Raw genomic sequence first — 22,052 nt, forward strand, 5'->3', positions numbered from 1 at the left:
TCTCAAAAACGGTCTTTTGACATTCACACAAGCACCATGGCAAACGCTTCCCTGTTGTGGGAATTCCTTTCTGTCAATAGTTTTTGGGTACCAGCCTTAGGGTGTGGTGGCTTCTGTGTGTGGACATGATCTCACATAAGGGAGAGGACAGGTCTCTCTAGTTCTCTTATGTAGTGGTTGGAGATATGAATGTAGCTTCCAGCATCCCCAGGGCATAGGACCAAGGTGGTTCTCTACCTTATTGTTATTCATGAGTGTTCCCCAACAAATATTTGATATCCCTTTATTTCAGGCTCTTGTGGACTAACTTTCCACCACGTACACACCCCTATGTGTACAAAGTAAATAAATAAAGTGTAGGTGTGCACACACAGAAAATGCATGAATAAACATTATTTTTGGAAAGCTTATTTATTTATTCAATTAATTGATTAACTAATTGTGTGTACAAGCATTTGCCCGACTGTATGTCTGTGCACCATGTGTATGCAGTATTCTTGCAGGCTAGGAGAAGGCATTGGGTCCTCCTGGGACTGGAGTTACAGGCTGTTGTGAGTTGCCATATGGTTGCTGGGAATCAAACCCAAGTCCCCTGGAAGAATAGTAAGTGCTCTTAACCACCAAGCCATCTCTCCAGTCCCAGTTTCTACTTTTGAAGCAAAATTTAGGAACTTTGACTCAGAAGGATAAATTCACAACATTGACAGAAATAAAATCTTTAGAACGCTTGTAATTTTATTGAATAGTGGTAGTTATTACAGCTATTCTGATGAACAAACATATGTACAATAATAAAATAACCATTTAGTCAAGGCCAATAGATATAAGACCAGTGATCTAAATGGCAAGACCGTCCAAACAGCAGGTTAAATACGCAAAAGCCTGCAATATAAATAACAGGAGCCAAATATATATCCATTTTATCCAAACATCTCAGTCTTGGTATACATCTGTGGTAAAGACAAAATTCTCCACTTAAGTACAGGAAGATGGAATGGTATCAACTAAGTCACATATTTAAGTTAAGATGTCAGAAGATGATAGGCAGCAATTCATGGGTTCAGAGAGTCTTGCATTTTTCCCAGGGCTCCAACAGACAAATATTGTAGAATGCACACATAAGTTCTTAAATAGCCACCATATGCATTCACTAGACATTACAAGAGTCAAGTGACTGAATGACTGCCTTTCCCAGTGTCCTCATGACTTTCCATTTCCTGTAGCATAATTAGATGTTATAATACCAAAATGCATAGCTGTGTTTTACAAGAAAATGTATTATGTATCAGCAATTATACTAATAGAAAAATGAGCCCATTTCAATAATGACAAGATACATGTTTATGTCATATGAATCAAGGACAAGAAATCATGCAAAATATACATTATTCCAGGGCCTTTTTCTTGTCTTCCCACTTTGTCCTGCACCATTTGCTTTTCACCTTTAGTCACTGAAACAGAGAAATGAGTATTTGAATTCTATTATTGATTCCTGAGAGTATGCTATACAGGTAAATATTTTAAGTTCGCCTAACCAAAGGTCAGTTTAGTGCTCACATCTAGGTGGTTCAGGATGTCGAGGGCATGTGCTGGCACTCTGCTAGCTGTCTTTTTCTTCTTTTATTCCATCTGGACCCTCAAACCCATGGGATGACTCTACCTAGATTTATGCTCTATTCTCTGGAACACTCTTGCAGATTTTCCTGGAGGAATACCAGATGGTTATCTCCTAGCTAATTCTAAATCCTGTCAAACTAAAACAAAGATTGACCAACCCAGATGAAGTCCTAGTTACTGTTCTGTTGCTGTGAAGAGACACCACAATCAAGGTAGATCGTATAAAAGCAATCATCTACCTGGGGGCTACAGTTTAGGAGGATCAGTCCGTGATCTTCATGGTGGGAAGCAGACAGGCTTCCTGCCCTGTATCTGTAGCTGAGAACTTTACATCCTGATCAGGAGGCAGCAGGCAGGAGAGAGAGAGAGAGAGAGAGAGAGAGAGAGAGAGAGAGAGAGAGAGAGAGAGAGAGAGAGAGAGAGAGACAGAGAGAGACAGAGAGAGACAGAGAGAGACAGAGACAGAGACTGAACTTGGTGTGGGTTTTTGAAACCTGAAAGTTTAGCCTCAGCGACATACTTCCTCCAACAAGGCCACACCTACTCCAGCAAGACCAATAATTTTAGTCATTCTCAATCAATTCTACTACCGGGGACCTAGCATTCAAACATATGAGCCTATAGGGGCATTTTCATTCAAACTGCCATATATAGTCATTGATGATCTTTGATAACAATATTTAAATTCTTGCCTATAGATGCAGAAGTTAAGATGTAGTCATTTCATTTGGAAATTATTTTTCACACTTTTACGAACAAAAACATAGCAGCCTTAGCATTCTGGGAGATTTCTTATTTGAAGCCACTGTACACTCATGATATCGTCAGCATGGGTAGAACTGTTAGGGTGGCTCAAGTCACTTGCCAAGATGGAGCCACTTAAGTCACCAGTGTGAATGACTTGTGTTTGAGCCAGCTCCTTCTGGAAAATGGAGATGGCATATTCTGTGTGTCTCAGGAATCTGATTCTTAAGTCAGTGAGAGTAGCTTGACCATAGCATCCTGTTATTTGCCCACAGCACCCTGGTATCTTAACTCTCACAATACAGTTACTCTTTTTCAAACCTAAAGAGTAGTGTAAAACAAAGCTCTTCTCATTTTCATTATTAAAATAAGAAACATGAAGTGTAGTAAGTTGTTTTCTGTCCCACCTGCCAGCTTCCAAATAACCACATAGAGACTTTTGATGAGTCTTTTTTATGAAATTATAAAAGCTTGACCTTAGCTTAGGCTTGTTCTATTAGCTCTTATAAGTTAACTCACAACTTTTAATCTACATTCTTTTGTGTGGCTCAGTTACCTTTACTCTATCTTGCTCATGCTGCTTCCTCTTCATCTCCTAGCATCTCCACCCTTCTTCTCAGCATCCTCTGTGCCTGGAAATCCTGCACAGGTATTGATTATTCAGTTTTTAATTAAACCAATCAGAGTGACACATCTTCACAGTGTACAAAAAGATTATTCCACAACATTTCCACCTTTTTGTCTAAATAAAAAGGAAAGGTTTCAACTCTAACAATGTAAGGCTATATAAAATAAGAATAATTATTAATCAAGAAATGCATCCATTTTTTGGTAGGTCGTGCTCAATCTCCTTAGCAATCAGGGAAATGCAAATCAAAACAACTTTGAGATATCATCTTACACCTGTCAGAATGGCTAAAGTCAAAAACACCAAGGATAGCCTTTGCTGGAGAGGCTGTGGAGGAAGGGGTACACTCATCCATTGCTGGTGGGAATGCAATCTTGTGCAACCACTGTGGAAGTCAGTGTTTCGGTTTCTCAGGAAATTCGGGATCAACCTACCCCTCGACCCAGCAATACCACTCTTGGGAATTTACCCAAGAGATGCTCTATCATATGTCAAAAGCATTTGTTCAACTATGTTCATAGCAGTATTATTTGTAATAGCCAGAACCTGGAAACAACCTAGATGCCCTTCAATGGAAGAATGGATGAAGAAAGTATGGAATATATACACATTAGAGTACTACGCTGCGGTAAAAAACAATGACTTCTCGAATTTTGCATGCAAATGGATGGAAATAGAAAACACTATCCTGAGTGAGGTATCCCAGACCCAAAAAGATGAACATGGGATGTACTCACTCATAATAGGGGTCACGGAGTCTACAATAGGCGAATCTAAAGAAGCTAAGTAAGAAGGTGAACCCAAGGAAAAACATCCTGGCCGCCTGGCTAGCTTATGCCCCGAAATAACAACACACAAACTGTATTCTTTTAAACATTGCCTGGCCCATTAGTTTTAGCCTCTTAACCCATTTTTAATAATCTATGTAACACCATGAGGTGCTCTTACCAGGAAAGATCTTAACCTGCGTCTGTCTGGAGTGGGAGAACCATGGCGACTCCCGGACTCAGCTTCTTTCTCCCAGCATTCTGTTCTGTTTACTCCACCCATCTATGTTCTTACCTATCAGGGCCAAGGCAGTTTATTTAACCAATGACCTTCCTCCATTATTTCCCCTTTTTTTTGTTTAAACAAAAAGGAAGGAAGGCTTTAACTTTAGCATAGAAAAATTATAAAAAACAAAACAGTTATCAAGCAAGAATTACAGTTACAATATTTATATCTATTTTATCTTTTATCATAACAATGGAAAACTATAACTATAACTATCTATCTATTCTTCAACTCCATCAAAGACTCCAGAAGAATACAATATTACCTAAGCAAACAAAAAGTAAGCAATTTTCAAAACTCTAGAAATGACAGAGACATCTTGCTCCCTGTACAGTCACCCAAAGTTCCTCTGTACTTTTGGGGCATCAATCTTCAGCCTTCAGACCCATAGTATCCAACAGACATTTCCATGAAGCAGGAAAATTCAAAGTCAGCTCAGTCACTATCTGTTGTGTCCTGCAGAATGTCTTGTAGACTCCTTCATGAATCAGGAACCCCGAAAGATCATCTCACCTTTAGGCAAGTTCAGTAGTCCTCTCTCTGCAGGTTCTCTGTGTCCAGTTTATGCAATAGTCCAGGTAAGAGCAGTTTCTTGCCCAAATGGCTATCAAACTCCATAAGGATCCTTTTCGATGCCCATCTTCTTCTTGAAGTAGATTGGTGCTGCCAGGAGCAGACATGTCTCATTGTCATGAAAAACCCTAAGTTATTAAAACAATTAAAATGCCATATTCTGTAGTCTTTGAAAGATATGAAAAATGTCTATCTAAAATATATCTATGCACATCTAGAAAATCTAACTAACATAACTACAAACTTGACTATTATTAATGATTATCCATTAACAACCTATATACATTACATTTTTAAATGAACTACACAATCACAATACCTTAATCAAGATCAGAAACACATATACATATAACAAAATTGACCTTAAATTTAAATCACTAAAGCAAAATCCATATCAATGCAAATTATTCATATCTATATCACATTCCCCTTTAAATGTAAAAGAACATTTATAAACCATATTTGGGAACATAGTTGCAGTTTTTTCTCTCCAAACTGCTTCCTGCTGAATGGGGGCGCTGTTATTTAGGTATTTCAGGGTATAACCTGTCTGCTAGGTTCATCTCAGTCGGCAGTTGAATAAAGTAATTTTTTGAGGGTGTTCACAGCAACCTTTCAGGAGGACGTGGTCTATCATACCACTTTGGGATGGAAGCAATCCACAGACTCTCACCCTCTGTGAAAACAAAATAAGAAACTCCTTTCCAAAGCATCGTGTCCTTAGATCCAAATTTCAAAGTCAAGGCATTTTCAAAATAGCTATGTTGGATTAGTTCAGCAGCATTTATAAACAAATATCTTTTAGCAGCTGTTGCTCTTTCCTCAGCATTCAAATAATTCAAAGAGAGCATAATAGCATATAGTATCAAAATTCTCTGTGTATTTTCTATCTTTGTGCGCTTTATTTTAACCTCTATTTTGTTTATTTTTACTTTTATTTTTTGCTTTTTGAGACAGGTTCTCTGTATCTTTGACCTGGAATAACTCTGTAGACCAGGCTGTCCTTGAACTCTCAGAGATCTGCCTGTCTCTGCCTCACGGGCATTGGGATTAAAGGCATGTGCTACCACACCTTGAAGTCACAGAGGTCAATCTCCCTCTGCCTCCCAAGTGTTGGGATTAAAGGTGTGTACTACCACACCCAACTACTCTCTTTCTTCCCTTTTTTTTGTTTTTTACTTTAAGAACTTTAATGTTTAGCATGCATATATTTTTAACACACTGTAAACCATTTAAACATTTTCTTTGACTTTGAATCTTTCTTTTACTGTATATGTCTCTTTTTTGACCACATGAGTCCTTAATTTAGCAAGCAATATCAGTAGGATTAAAGCCGTGGCTTTGCCAGCTAGATCCAGTCCATTCCTTAGCTTTTCAGCCTCATGGCTGAGGTACTGGCTATAGCCATGTTTACTGCCACAACTGTATGGCATTTCAAGGTCCCTGCCAGCAAGCGAGCTTCAGCAGCCTGTGCTTGCAAACTGCACGAACCGCCTGTGTAAAAGAGTCAGAGTTTGCCCTGGCAGGACAGCCCAGAAAGCCGGCATTTTTAAACGGGGCAGCTTTTTTCCTGCTACGGCTGAAAACCGAAAAGCATGCGTTCAGCTTTTCGTCAACACCGTTTAAGCATTTCGTGGCAGGACCTCTTAATGAGCTGCAGGGTTTTGCAGCTGAAGCTGAGTCAGGAAGCCTCTCTTAGATGAGAGCACTTGCTTGCCTCTAGCAAGCAGAGTAGACCCGAGAAATTGTTGCTACCAAGAAAACATGCTTTACTCTTTCCCAAGCTTTCTCAGGCTTTCAGTGGATTCAGTTGTCCACACGTCTGGGCACCAGGTGAAGGTGAAGTCACAAACAATGCCACACCAGTTTGGAATTATGATTAATAGGGTGGTATTTATTTAAAGGGGAAAACACTTACAGATCACCGTCCCAGACAACAGCCCTCTATGCAACCAGGAAGGGAGTCTAGTTGCTGGCGGAGCAGGAAGTGAAGAGAGAGAGGAGAGGGAAGTGGCCGCCTTTTTAAAGGGAGATTGAGACCATGCCCCAATGGGCTGGTATCTCAGTGGCTATAGGCTGGAGGAGCGGAAGGACCTCCCGCAACAGTGTTATATCATGCCATCTTTGTTCATGTGAAAAGAGCCAAGACTAGCCCTCTAAGACATTTGCTTTCACCATGAGATAATGTGAATACGCTAGGGCTTTCCCTTCATGTTTTTGCTTTCAAGTGCATATCATAGTTCATGCTATTCTTTCTAGAAGGTCACCTTTTGAGCAAAACATTTTGCCCTCTCCACCATCTATAGTTCACAGTAAGTTCACAGCTTTCTTGCATTGGCTTTCTCAAGCCACTACAACTGCATGCCAATTCCTTGAAGTAGCTTTCTTAATACAAATCTACCAATGATCATTTATCTTGTTTAAATTTTTAAATAAAATGTAAGAAAATAAATTATAGCAAGATGAAACAAAAACTAGAACACTGGAATGGGACAAAACAAGTAGAAGGAAAAGAGCACAAGAGACAGAGACCCACCCGTTCGCACACTCAGGAATCCCATAAAAACACTAAACTGGAAGCCATATTATATACTCAGAGACCTGGTGTGGACCCGTACAGGCTCTGTGTGTGCTGCCTTGGTCTCTGAGAGTTCATGTGAGCATTGCTCATGTTGATTTAGTGGGGTTTGTTGTCTTCATGTCCCCAACCCCTCTGACTCTTACCCACTTTCTGCCTCCTTTTCCACAGGGTTCCCTGAACTCTAAGGGGAGGAACTTGATGGAGACGTCCCATTTAGGGCTGAGTGTTCCAAGGTCTCCCACACTCTGCTTAGTGACTGGCTTTGGGTTTCTGTATTTGTTCCCATTTGCGGCAGGAAGAAGCTTCTGATGATGGCTCAGCAGAGCGCTCATCATATTTGTCTTTCTGGAGCTGGGATATCTCACTCAGGATAATTTTTTTCTAGTTTCACCAATTTAACTTCAAATTTCATTATTTCCTTTTTAAAAATGGCTGAATAATGCTCCAATGTGGAAATATACCACATTTTCTTTTCCATTCTTCTGTTGAGGAGCATCCAGGTTGTTTCTAATTTCTGACTATTATGAACAGAGCAACAATAAACATGGGTTAGCAAGTGTCTCTGTGGTGGGATAAAGTGTCCTTTGGGAATATGCCCAAGAGTGGTGTAACTCCATCCTGTACAATAGAAGAACTTCTGGAGGCATTACAATCCCTGACTTCAAACTCTACTACAGAGCTACAGTACTGAAAACAGCCTGGTATTGGCATAAGAACAGACAGAAGGACCAATGGAACAGAATCGAAGACCTGGATATTAATCCACACACCTTCAAACACCTGATTTTTGACAAAGAAGCAAAAAAAAAGCCAAATAAAAAAAGGAAAGCATATTTAAGAAATGGTGCTGGCAAAACTGGATATCAACACGTAGAAGAATGAAAATAGACCCATATCTATCACCATGCACAAAACTCAGGTCCAAATGGATCAAAGACCTCAACATAAAGCCAGCCACACTGAACCTTATAGAAGAGAAAGTGGGAAGTACACTTGAATGCATCGGCACAGGAGATCACTTCCTAAATATAACCCCAGCAGCATAGACACTGAGAGAAACAATTAATAAATGGGACAGTTAGCTGACCCTGAGTTTCTGAAATAGGCTTTCCCATGGGACTTTTCACAGAGCAGGTAGAAAGCAGAGGGAGGTCAGCTTCTGTTAAACCAAAAATGGCTCCAGCTGAAACAAGATGGGGAAACAGTGAACCTTTCTTCTACCCATTCAGCCATGCAATTTTTTTTAAAGATTTATTCATTTATTATGTACACAACATTCTGCCTCGATGTATGCCCGCACACCAGAGGAGGGTGCCAGATCTCAGTACAGATGGTTGTGAGCCACCATGTGGTTGCTGGGAATTGAACTCAGGACCTCTGGAAGAGCAGTCAGTGCTCTTAACCTCTGAGCCATCTCTCCAGCCCTCAGCCATGCAATTTAAAGTGTAGGACCCCACTGTTAATCCAATCAGAGTGAGAATTAAAGGCCCGGCCAAAGCTGATAGCAGAGTAGTTAGCTAGGGGAACCAAGAGAACAGAGACTGGTACTTATTATCTCTCCCCCACCTCTTTCTCTTAGGCTTTCCCTACCATGACAAGATGTTTTTCTAATTGCACCTGATCAATTAGCATAGAAACAATGGGTTTCTCCCCCAAACCATACATAGTTCCCCTGTTTCATGAGAAATTAATCTGAGCCTCTCTGGTTTTGTAGGACCACTTCCACAAGGGAGTCTAACTGCTGCTGTTCTAATTCAAAAATGGAAACTATTAATACCTCTAGGTCCTGATCAACCTTAGTTGATGCTTAGTTCCTTAAGTTCTCATCTCCTGATAAAGGCTAATGTGTCTACAGATGTTGAGCCAGCTATATCTGCTCCAACTGGGAGTGAGATGAGGACAGGCACAGCTTTTTTTTGTTTTTTGTAGTCCAGGATCCTTTTTTAAAAATGTGTTCTCTCTTTATGGCTAGAAACCAAATATGAGTGAATATCCCATGTTCCTCTTTTTGGGTCTGGCTTACCTCACTCAGGATAGTGTTTTCTATTTCCATCCATTTGCATGCAAAATTCAAGAAGTCCTTGTTTTTTACTGCTGATATGTATATATATATATATATATATATATATACTATAATATGTATATATTCCATACTTTCTTCATCCATTCTTCCATTGAAGGGCATCTAGGTTGTTTCCAGGTTCTGGATATTACAAACAATGCTGCTATGAACATAGTAGAGCATATACTTTTGTTGTATGATAAGGCCTCTCTTGGGTATATTCCCAAGAGTGGTATTGCTGGGTCCAGGGGTAGGTTGATCCCGAATTTCCTGAGAAACTGCCACACTGCTTTCCAAAGTGGTTGCACAAGTTTGCATTCCCACCAGCAATGGATGAGTGTACCCCTTTCTCCACAACCTCTCCAGCAAAGGCTATCTATCATTGGTGTTTTTTTATTTTAGCCATTCTGGAAGGTGTAAGATGGTATCTTAAAGTTGTCTTGATTTGCATTTCCCTGATTGCTAAGGAAGTTGAGCATGACCTTAAGTGTCTTTTGGCCATTTGGTTTCTAGCCATAAATAAAGGACATTGAGCCTATAAATAGTGATCCTAGAGAAGCTAAATAAGAAGGAGAACCGAAAGAAAAACATATAGGCATCCTCCTGAATATTAACCTTCATCAGGCGATGAAAGGAGACAGAGACAGAGACCCACATTGGAACACCAGACAGAAATCTCAAGGTCCAAATCAGGAGCAGAAGGAGAGAGAGCACGAGCAAGGAACTCAGGACCGCGAGGGGTGCACCCACACACTGAGACAATGGGGATGTTCTATCTAGAACTCACCAAGGCCAGCTGGCCTGGGTCTGAAAAAGCCTGGGATAAAACCGGACTCGCTGAACATAGCGGACAATGAGGACTACTGAGAACTCAAGAACAATGGCAATGGGTTTTTGATCCTACGGCACGTACTGGCTTTGTGGGAGCCTAGGCAGTTTGGATGTTCACCTTACTAGACCTGGATGGAGGTAGGTGGTCCTTGGACTTCCCACAGGGCAGGGAACCCTGATCACTCTTTGGGCTGACAAGGGAGGGGGACTTGATTGGGGGAGAGGAAGGGAAATGGGAGGTGGTGGTGGGGAAGAGACAGAAATCTTTAATAAATAAATAAATTAAAAAATTGTGTTCTCTCTTCTTCCCCATTATATCAGTGTACCTGGGGCAGAAAGTATACTAAGATGCATAAAAAGGGTTTCTTAGTTTGAGAACGTACATCAGAAGAGACACATGTAGTCAAATCATTAGTATATATCCACCAAGTAGTCTTGGGGATCCAGTGATATTGCTGTTGTCCAGGTGAATTAACCCAAAAGGCAGAACACAGACAATATTAGAATAAGGGAAAGTGCCCAGGTTAAAGGTTTTGGATAGTAGACCATTCCTAGCCCTGTGGTAAGCCCTCTAATGTTCATTTGGGCACCCCCAATCACAATGAGTTGTGGCAGTCACTCAGCTGACAGTCAGGTGAATTTCTATCCCCGTGTAATACAGGGGCCAAGGGTCTGAGCATAACCAGCAATCTCAGCAGATTTCAGGCTGGAAATGATTAACTAAGCTGTGGATCTTTTCAAGAGTGGGAAATAGGAATGGGGATTCCTCAACTTCCTGGACAGCAGGAGGTGGGACTCTGGCCCCGGGTAAGTTAAGTACTTTGAAGAGGAGATTTGATCAGGGCCTGGGCAGGGGTAGGTGGTCTCCATGAGGACCCAAAGTTTGGTGGGTTGGGGGGGCGGGGTTTTTCCTAGCCTAAACTAAATTATAAAGCCCAGGAGTTACAGACCTTGGGCTAGAGAGCGCTAAGAAAGACCCACTTTATACATCATGGGCTCCCTCTCTTGGCTATCCGCTAAGGCAAACGAGAGAGCCCGTCTCAGAGGAGGATTGCTGCCATCCTTCAGATCCCAACTTCAAAGACTGAGACAGGTTTAAGAGTTCCTGGGTGTGGCTAGAATAGGTTCTTAGGTATTGCCTCTGGATACCAGAGTTTACAGAAAGAGCAAGGCCTCTGTACATCAGCACAAGGAGGGGCACTGATCCCCAAGCTAGACTGAGACTAAACAACAGGCATTTGAGGCTTTAAAAGCAGCTCTGACTTTGGCTCCAGCCTGGCGCTTCCAGGTGAATCAAAACCTTTTCATCTGTTTGTCCCCGAGACAAAAGACATTACACAAGGGGTTTTAACCCAAACTTTGGGGCCATGAAAATATCCTGTGATATAGATGTCCAAACAATTGAACCTGGTAGACCTAGGATGGACCATCTGCCGAAGAGCTATGGTGACTATTGTTAGTCTAATTTAAAATAAAATAAAATGTTAACTCTGGTTCAGGACCTTGTTGTTGCTGTTGCTGTTGTTGCTGCTGTAGACAGGGTTTCTCTGTGTAGCCCTGGCTGCCCTAGAACTCACTTTATAGACCAGGCTGGCTTCAAACTCACAGAGAACCCCCTGCCTCTGCCTCCTGAGTGCTGGGATTAAAGGCCTGCATCACAACTTCCTGGCTCTAGGTCAGGATCTTATAGACTCATAACACCCCACATAGTTGAGTCTCTCCCCTAAGAAAAACCACAGCTCTGGCTGTCTAATGCCTGTGAGAACCAATACCAGGCCCTAATCCTGGATCATCCTTAAATCTAGTTTGAGAAACCTACCCCATCAATCCTGCTACTCTGTTGCCTGGTGACAACCCAAAGGTCCAAATCCTTGATTATCACAAGATGAAAGATAAAACCAGAAACTGGGATTAGTATGTAAAATAAGATTGTTTTATAAATAAATAAATAAATAAAATAAATAAATCAAGTGACAGTTCAGGCTGTGGATATGAAGTAAGGAGAATGTTCATGCATTGCTGGTGGGAGTGCAAACTTGTACACTCACTACTGAAATCAGTGTAGTGGTTCCTCGGCAAGATGGGAATCAATCTACCTTAAGATTCAGTTATACTACACCTTTTTCATAATTTTTTATTGATTTTTATTGAGCTCTACATTTTTCTCTGCTCCCCTCCCTTCTCTACCCTCCCCTTCAACCCTCTCCTAAGGTCCCCATGCTCCCAATTTACTCAGGAGATCTTGTCTTTTTCTACTTTCCATGTAGATTAGATAATTGTAAGTCTCTCTTAGGGTCCTCATTGTTGTCTAAGTTCTCTGGGATTGTGATTTGTAGGCTGGTTTTCTTTGCTTTATGTTTAAAAACCACTTATAGTGAGTACATGTGATAATTGTCTTTCTGTGTCTGGGTTACCTCACTTAAAATGATGTTTTGAGCTCCATTCATTTTCCTGCAAAATTTAAGATGTTGTTATTTTTTCTACTATGTAGTACTCCATTGTATAAATGTATCCATACAAAACAGTGGTGGTGCACACCTTTAATTCCAGCACTTGGGAGGCAGAGGCAGGAGGCTCTCTGTGAGTTCGAGGCCAGCTTGTCTACAAGAGCTAGTTCCAGGACAGGCTCCAAAGCTACAGAGAAACCCTGACTCAAAAAAAAAAAAAACCGAAAAAGAAAGAAAGAAAATGGCAGTCTGACCGAAAACAATCTACAAATTCAATACAATGCCCATCAAAAACCCAGAAAAATTCTTCACAGACCTGGAAAGAAAAATTCTCAACGTCATATAGAAAAGCAAAAAACCCAGGATAGCCAAGACAATCCTGTACAATAAAGGAACTTCTGAAGGCATCACAATCCCTGATTTCAAACTCTACTGCAGAGCTACAGTACTGAAAACAGTATTGGCATAAAAACAGACAGGAGGAACAATGGAACCAAATCGAAGACCTGGATATCAATCCACACACCTACAAACACCTGACTTTTGACAGAAAGTAAAAAAATATAAAATATAAAAAGAAAGCAGATTTAACAAGTGGTGCTGGCATAACTGGATATCAACATGTAGAATAATGAATATAAACCCATATCTATCACCATGCACAAAACTCAGGTCCAAATGGATCAAAGACCTCAACATAAAGCCAACCACACTGAACTTCACAGAAGAAAAAGTGGGAAGTACACTTGAACGCATTGGCACAGGAGATCACTTCCTAAATATAACTCCAGCAGCACAGACACTGAGAGAAACAACTAATAAATGGGACCTCCTGAAACTGAGAATCTTCTGTAGAGCAAATAACATGGTCAACAAGATAAAACAACAGCCTGCAGAATGGGAAAAGATCTTCACCAACCCCACATCAGACTGAGGGCTTATCTCCAAAATATACAAAGAACTCAATAAAGTGGTAATCAAAGGAACAAATAATCCAATAAAAAATGGGGTATTGATCTAAGCAGAGAACTCTTAACAGAGGAATCAAAAATAGCTGAAAGACACTTAAGGAAATGCTCAACATCCTTAGTCATCAGAGAAATGCAAATCAAAACAACTCTGAGAATTCATCTTACACCTGTAAGAATAGCCAAGATCAAAAATACCAATGACAACTTTTGTTAGAGAGGATGTGGGTTAAAGGAAACACTCCTCCATTGCTGGTGGGAGTGAAAACTGGTACAGCTCTTTTTGGATATCAGTATGGAAATTTCTCAGAGAATTAGGAAACAACCTTCCTCAAGACCCAGCAATACCACGTTTGGGTATATATCCAAAGAATGCTCAATCATACCACAAGGACATGTGCTCAACTATGTTCATAGCAGCATTATTTGCCATAGCCAGAACCTGGAAACAACCTAAATGTCCCTCAACCAAAGAATGGATAAGGAAATTTTGGTACATTTACACAATGGAGTACTACATAACGACATCTTGAAATTTGCAGGCAAATGGATTTAGAAAACATTATGTTTGAGTGAGTTAACCCAGTCCCAGAAATACAGATATCATATGCACTCACTCAGAAGTGACTTTTAGAGATAAAGCAAATAAAAACCTGCCTACAATTCACAATCCCAGAGAACCTAGATAACAAAGAAGTCCCTAAGAGAGACATACATGGATCTAATCTACATGGGAAGTAGAAAAAGACAAGATCTCCTGAGTAAATTGGGAGCATGGGGACCATGGGAGAGGGTAGGAGGGGAGGGAAGAGGAAAGGAGGGGAGCATAGAAAAGTATATAGCTCAATAAAAGCAATAAAGAATTCACAAAAAGGGACCTTTGCATCTGTGTACAGACTACGTAGTGATGTAGCACTCACTGGACCCTGGGCTGGCCAGGGTACAGCCTGGGTACTTCCTGCCAGATGACAGGGCAGGCCAGCTAATGCCTGAATCCTAACACTCAGTCTTTTAAGAAAGGAAGAGGCGGGATGATGTATACCCAGAAGGGAGATGACTTATTTTGGCCTCTAGGTTTGCTTCTTGAAATACTGGAGCTTTCTGGAATGACCCCATGGGTGGCTTTCTTGACTTGATTTGCCCAATGTGTTTGTCATGATGGTTGGAACTGGAATATACCTACTTATGGCACAGCAAAGGCTGTGCAGACTTGCAGGACTCTGTGACACTATGTCACTCTGCTTGCCGCTGGGTAGGGAGCCAGGAACAGGAGGTCCCTCTAGAGACAGTCCTATGAAGGAGCATCTTTATATGCCCCCAGAAAGCCCCAGGACTCACATCATGATCGCAGGAGACTATAAGGCATTCTTGGAAGACTCCCAGGCATGGCATTGCTGCATGATGTAGGTGATAATGATCCCACCGAGAATCATCATCCTGGGGGTCTGGAAGTAGAATGAATGGAGAGGGCATGAATGCTGATCTGGATGTGGGAATGTCTGAGCTGTAACTTGACTTCGCACCCCTATGGCTTTGGGAACTCCCACATTCTCTCTCAGGTCCATAGGTAAAAGGTCTTTCTGGGTCTTTGAGAGCTTCCATAGTAGATGAGAAAGAATGGTTACTTTACTCCCTTAGGGCCTTTGAGAGTCTCCAGGGTAGATGAGAAAGAATGGTTACTTTGCTCCCTTACAGCCAGTGCCTCTGTAAAGAAGTGTGTGTGTGTGTGGGGGGGGCATCTCTATCTGAGGCAAGCACTGTGGCAGGTTGCTCAGCTAGAGTGTTGGAGACCTGGTTGCCACTTGCACGGGCGCGTATTTTATGATTGTGTAAAATGAGTGAGTCAATGATCAAGTCTGGTGGACTTTTCCCAGGAGCTGCTGAGTCTGACTGGAGGACCCAGATTGCACACTGGGGCTTCTAGGCAGGGTTGTGAGGCTCCAGAATGGAAACTCACTCTTTGGGCACTAGGGGGCTCTCTCAGAACACACATAAATGAAGGCAAAACACCCCATACACATAAAATAAAAATGAGTAACATCTGAAAACAAAAAAGGGTGATCTAAGGTGATGAACAGGTGAGCTTCACATGGCCTGTTTGCCTGATGTCTTCTCTGTGTCTTCAGACAGAAGAATGCCTTCTCTCTAGGTGGGGACAGTGAGTGAGCTCCATATTCAGGGGGACAGGCAAGGGGACATGGGAGTGACCTCCCGCTTACAGGGTTTCTCAAGTGCCTGATGACACATTTTGGGTCGGAGCATCCTAAACCTCATCAGATTTGTGTATATCTTTCATGTCTGAAGAAGTGTAGATGTTACCATCTGTTCTGTTTTAATAGTTTGTTTTTGGTATGGGTATATGAAGGAAAACCTGACTCTATATATTTGTGTGTTTGGAAGACTCTTTCATGACCCTTTGAGATAATTATATTTTTCTCAAAAAATAAGGTTTATTTCTCTACCTTAGCATTGTTGCCCTTTTGGGCCAGCCCCTTCTTTGCTCTGGGGATGTCCTGTGGATGGTGGGTATTTGACATCACCTCTGGTTCCTACCTAGCGGATGTTCTAGTACCCTTGCTTCACTAGCAATTTTGACAACTCATCTCCAAGTATGGCTGATTCCATCTCTCATGGTTGGAAACAGAAACCCCTAACTCACGTGTTGGTTTCTTATACATGTTATCTTAAATCATATCAGCAGACTTCACATAGTCTGTCTTATAGGCTGGGTATTTGTATACCTCCAAAATCATATATTAAAACTCAACGTACAGAACTCAGTGGTGCCAGCGTACAGAGGTACCGGCCATTTCGGAGGCTGGCCTTCTCTGGAGGTCTTCCAGCTCTATGATTCCTCGCTCCTTGTTGCATTACTGTTGGAAAAAACCATATCCACCTGAGCTTCTTCTGTATTCCCTCCCCACCCCGCCATACTGCTCTGGATTAGCAAAAAAGATTTTTTTTTCCTTTTGAGGCCAGTAGTTTGCTTATCCACAAGGTCAAGAACTATATCATGTTCATGTCTGCCACGAATAAAGCCTTGGACATTTCTGATGCTTGATACATATTTATTATAGGATTGAATGACAGACAGAGGGAATGTGGGTGATGAGATAACTATTTCTCTATTCTGAAAGCTCCCATAGGCAACGAGTACGAGGTTGTACATGCACCAAGGCTGGCGGAGAGATGCCTACCACCATACAGATGCATGTGTCTCAGGAGGACATCTTCACGTAAATTCATTTCAGTCTCCCACCTTGTTCTAGCAGAGAGCCAGCTGCACTTGCCAGGGCGAACTGAAGCACAAGTCCACAGAATAAGCAGAAAGAGAGACATTTCCCCCAGTTTGTCAGGAAAAGAAGAACCTGGCTTACAGGAGCCTATGCAGGGGAGGACATCACTTGGTCTCAGTGAAAGAGTCTTCTAGAATCTTCAACTTCACTTATCTGGAGTCTTGAACTACACTGGAGTAACTTGGTATTGGGTTTGGTGGTTCTGGGATGACCACTGGATTTGTTGCATAGACATTTGGAATGACCACATCCACCTGAAAAACAAAGGCTCACAGCAGGTGCACACTTCAAGAACGCTAGAGTAGTCCTCCAGAGGTTCATTGCTGGAAGCCTACACTCTAGCATGGTGTGGCTGAGGTCTCGGGGACGGCGATTAGGCTATGGGTACCACTTTCATGAATGGGTTTATTCTTGACTCAGGGCGAGGGCTACTTTTCACCAGAAGATGCTGTAATAAAGCAAGGCCACCCCACATGCTTCAACCTTTCTCAACGAGGCCACTCTTCGTTTTCCTTCTCTGCTGTGTTTTAACCCAGGCAGAGAAGGCCTCTGCTCAGAAGTACTCCAGCCACTAGAACTGAGAGGCAAGAACTCTTCTTTGTTTTATAAATTACCCAGCTGAGTGATAACAATAGCGAGTAGACTAAGGCGCCCCAGCAGTGAAGACAAGTTAAAGGTAAACACTGAGACCTGTCGACATTTTCCCACTTCCTCCTCTTTCACATGAATAAAATCCACAGAGACCCTGTTAGTCTTCCATCCTCTTGGGGTGTGTTTCTACCCACCAAGGCACCCCAGGACTCACATTGTTGTGCCGACAGCAGGTCACTTGGCAGCCAAAGTGGGAAGACACACTCGCAATGCAGAGCTCCAGGAGGCAGAAGATGAGGAGCACACCAGAAATAGCCATGCCTATATTCTGGAATCAGAAAAAAAAATCCGAGGGCATCAGTACTGGGCCAGGAGTTTGACAAGACTCTGCAATGGGCCCTCTGTGTGGCCTTGGCAAAGTCTCCCTCCCTTAGCCTTATGGGGACAATTGTCTCCCAGGTCTTTGTGAGGCTAAAGCATGGGTGGAAAATGATTATTTTATCATCCACTGCAGTGGCCTTTATGGGAGGAGAGTCGTTGGTTAAGAAAATGCTGTAAAAGATTGCATCAGCGGTAATTTATTAATAAAATGGGTCGAGTAGAGAATACACATGGTCTTGTGTGTCAGAGGGATCAGCTGGATGCCATGCTGAAGAGAGCTTTGAGGAGACCAGGGTGGCAGGGGGTGGGGGGCAGGATCGAGCCAGGGGAGGGGTAGGGCTAGGGAGAGGGTCAGGATAAGGGGTAGGAGCAGGGGAGGGGTAGGGCTAGGGAGAGGGTCAGGATAAGGGGTAGGAGCAGGGGAGGGGTAGGGCTAGGGAGAGGGTCAGGATAAGGGGTAGGAGCAGGGGAGGGGTAGGGCTAGGGAGAGGGTCAGGATAAGGGGTAGGAGCAGGGGAGGGGTAGGGCTAGGGAGAGGGTCAGGATAAGGGGTAGGAGCAGGGGAGGGGTAGGAGTAGGGAGAGGGTCAGGATAAGGGGTAGGAGCAGGGGAGGGGTATGGCTAGGGAGAGGGTCAGGATAAGGGGTAGGAGCAGGGGAGGGGTAGGGGTAGGTAGAGGGTCAGGATCAGGGATAGGAGCAGGGGAGGGGTAGGAGTAGGGAGAGGGTCAGGAGCAGGGGTAGGAGCAGGGGAGGGGTATGGGTAGGGGTAGAGAGAGGGTAAGGAGCAGGGTCAGAAGCAGGGTCAGGGGAGGCTATTTCGGTGACTGAGATGAGAGACACAGTAGCTAGGACCCACTCTACAATGGGAACAAAGTGGGAAACATGTCTGGATTCTGTATGCATCCCCCCTCCAAAAAAAAAAAAAACCCAGCTGGATTCCTTAAGGACCCAGCTGAGAAGTGAGAGAGAGAGAGGGGTCAATGGTTTTGTCTCTAGCAACTGAAGGGTGGCGTTGCCTTGTGAGAAGGAAAAGCTGAAAGCAAGCCTGTGTGCCGCTAGAAAACCTCTAAGAAAATGGAGGGGCTAGATAGTGTGGAAGAGAGAAGACAAGGGGAGAACTTGTCTGCTGGGTGAGGCTGTGGTCTACTGGCAGGCTGAGAGAACACGCCCAAAGCCGCCCATTAGGTTCAGTATAGCAATTTCCCATGGCCACTGAGTATCAGGTTGGAGTGCTGAGGCCATAACAGAGACGTGTCGTCAGTGTAAAACACAACCTGGATTTCAAAGTGTCACTCCTCAAAACGAAAATGTCCCCGACCCTTACTGCACCTTAACTAAATGTGGCGCCCCCCCCCCCCCCCAATTCTCCCACATTAACAAGGATCAGAGGGAAGGCTTAGCTGCTGGGCTCTTTCTGGCATGGTCTGAACATAGCTGAGTGGTGGCAGGGATCTTTGACTGCAGACTCTCACCCTGCTGTCGTAGTAATGGTAGCCACTGGTTCCTGCGACACACATATCCGTGATGAAGAGCATGACGCCCACTGCAGAAGAGATGGCGCTGAAGATGTTCAAGGCCACGCTGGCATTCATCTGGAGAGGACACACAGGGTCGAGGCGGGAGAGGAAGCTATGTAAAAAGCTGAGACAGATTCAGCAAGCTCCCGTCCCCCTTTTCACTGTGCTCAGTAAGACTGTGAGTAATCTTTACCATCAAAACCATTTGTAAAAGTCAGGGTTCAATGGTAGGAAACACTATATGCATCTGGACCATGTACAGAAAGGTATGTCTAGATAGGTTAAACTTCCCTTTCTGCATGTTTTCCATTAGTGCTTGTCTGATTGTAGGGTCCTGATCACTAGGAGACAGTTACTCTGGGCAACCTGCTCATCAAGGAAGCAGAGCTATTATACTGGTCCATTACTAGGGAAGCAGAAAAAGCTCTTTCCACGTGGTTCTTCAGAGTTCAGTTTCTGGATTTCTTAGTGAAGCAGGTGCTGGGACCTTTACTGGCCTCTGTAGAAGTGACTGGAAACCTGTTCTATGTGCTATGAACATACTCTGTGTAGTGTGTCCCGAGTACCTCCCAGCTTTGTGTCTCCTCCTATGAAGGTCTCCTGTGCAAGCCAGTGCTTTCTTCCTGTCTATCCATCCTGACACCTTGACAGTGGTGACAGCATTGCTCTTCCCTCTCTGAGTTGTGTGTGCGCGGTCTGTGGTCTGTATATAAGGGTTAGCGTGAAAGCGAGTGCCTTAGGTTTGGTCTTGGTGGAGCGAGAGTCAGGGAAGGATTGCTTGTCAGTCTTATTCCTTACTGTGACACTACAGGTCCCCGCTGGATGCACCGCCTCAGAATGTGACTTACCAGGCATGGTGAATTGGGTTGTTTTTCTGCCACCACCGAGAAAGATCCTGAAATGATAAACTTGTGCACGAGATTGGGAATTTACCAAGTGTTAGGCAGCAGTGTCCCCTTTCTTAGGAATCTGATTCCGAGAGGGATGTCTCTCACAGAGTTACTTATGACAATCCCAGCTCTACAGTGGTAGAAAATGTGTTTGCTGCCTTGCTAAAGGACAGCGAGGGAATAATCAGGATTTTAGGATTCACCAGAACAGGTTTCCCCTCCCCCGCCCATGGCTGCTATTTATTTAAAACAGCAGAGTACACCCTGGCAACACACAAATCATAAACCATACACATAGTCAAAGAACCAGAGTAGGTTTTAAAGTCTAGTTTGAAACTTAAATCATCTTTGGCAGGTTAATAGCCACTCCAAGTCTTTATTTCCTCATCTGAAAAAAAGGTGGCCATTCATATCTATTTAGGCATTATTGTTATAACTTATGACTCATATTTACTATGTCTTGTTCATAGTTCCCAACTGAAGTACCCCATTTCCTGATGTTGGTTTACATATGCCCACCATCTGTTACTTTCTGGCGTTTAGACCAGGGTTCATGAGATGTGGACCCCTGGAGGGTAGAGGGGAAGCGTACTGACTCCTCTGGGTGTCCAGACAGGAGTTCAGCAACAGTGCTTCCAGTTGCATGCCTGAATGGGTTCTGTCAATCACTTAGATACTGAATGCGAGTCTCTGACGCTGAGCATCACACAAGGGGAGATTTTTTCCCCCACAGGACTGGTGCTCCGCAGGCAACATGGCTCAGGGATCACTTGCCATTGCTTGCCCAGAGTTTTAACAGTGGTGGTCTGGGAGGGAGTAGCTAAGATTTCATAAAAGCTACTATCTGCTCGGTTCTACTTGAGGCACTCTAAGAAATGGCTCTGCTGAGGGGAAGTTCACATACCTTACCATTCATCGATTTAAAGCACACAATCCCAGCAATATGAATATATTTACAGAGTTGTACAATCTGAGTCGAGAACATCCTCATCATCCCATACTTAAACCTTGAGTAACAGTCCACCTAACACTACTGTTATTTCCTTTTTAAAGATGGGCAAAATCTGGGTGTAGGAGAGAAATCATTTTCTTCAGCAGTGTAGCCCCTACGAAGTTGCCATGCTCCAGTAAATACCTGCTCACCCATGCTAATACAAGCAACACTGACTAAACTCAGTGGCTCAAAAGAAAAAAGCACCATGAAAGTAGAAGGTAGACGAGCTGGGGAAAGACAGGAGTCAGAAGGAGTGAGAAGAGGGTGTGAACGTGACATAATATATAAACATATGTATAAAATTTTTAAAATGAATAAAGTAAATTTGAAAAATGGGCAGAAGAGACTTATGGGTTTTAAACAATTCACTCAAGATCACTGAGCAAGTAGCGAAGCTTGAGCTCAAACCCAGATAGCCCGACATCAGACTCAACGTCTCAGTCTTCATCCCGTATACCCGCTCAGGGCAGATTTGTAGTCACCTACAGCGAAAATGTGTCTGAGCTGCTTCCTTTCCAAGGAAGATGTCCTGTTTTTCTTTCTCTCATTGGGAAAACAAATCCAGTTTTACAGTGTTTCCCTTATAGAAATGTGTTAGGGAATAAGGGGAGGAAGTTGGAATTTCATGTTCTTGTTAGTCCTCTGGAGGTGCCAGAGGAGATGCTCCTCTGCTCGGGAGGAAGGAGGGCATTAGTAGACAGATCCGGACTTAAGGAAGTGACAAAGAACAACAAGAACAACAACAAAACACCCGAGGACAAGGGGAAGAAAGTTGTGCCCTGAAGGGCCGGCAGGGCACGTCCTGGTGTTCGCAGACACCCAGGGGCTCTAACATGGTACAGTAAGTCAGTGAGTAGCTGTGACATTATGAGATATT

At 43.1% G+C, this 22,052-nt stretch overlaps 1 protein-coding gene across 2 annotated transcripts in view; it reads right to left on the reverse strand.

The window, feature by feature from the left end:
- Positions 1 to 16,537: 16,537 nt before the first annotated feature.
- Positions 16,538 to 22,052, reverse strand: part of Ms4a8 (membrane spanning 4-domains A8) — a 13,152-nt gene continuing 7,637 nt past the window's right edge. For both annotated transcript variants that reach the window (XM_075974991.1, XM_075974992.1), the window contains 4 exons: positions 20,140 to 20,199; positions 19,247 to 19,366; positions 17,606 to 17,719; positions 16,538 to 17,054 (listed from right to left, as the gene is read on the reverse strand). In XM_075974991.1, the coding sequence (XP_075831106.1) occupies positions 16,950 to 17,054; positions 17,606 to 17,719; positions 19,247 to 19,366; positions 20,140 to 20,199 (399 nt within the window). In that variant the 3' untranslated portion in view covers positions 16,538 to 16,949. The remainder of the gene's footprint in view (positions 17,055 to 17,605; positions 17,720 to 19,246; positions 19,367 to 20,139; positions 20,200 to 22,052) is intronic.

Source organism: Microtus pennsylvanicus, chromosome 5, assembly GCF_037038515.1.
Source record: "Microtus pennsylvanicus isolate mMicPen1 chromosome 5, mMicPen1.hap1, whole genome shotgun sequence".
Lineage (NCBI taxonomy): Eukaryota > Metazoa > Chordata > Mammalia > Rodentia > Cricetidae > Microtus > Microtus pennsylvanicus.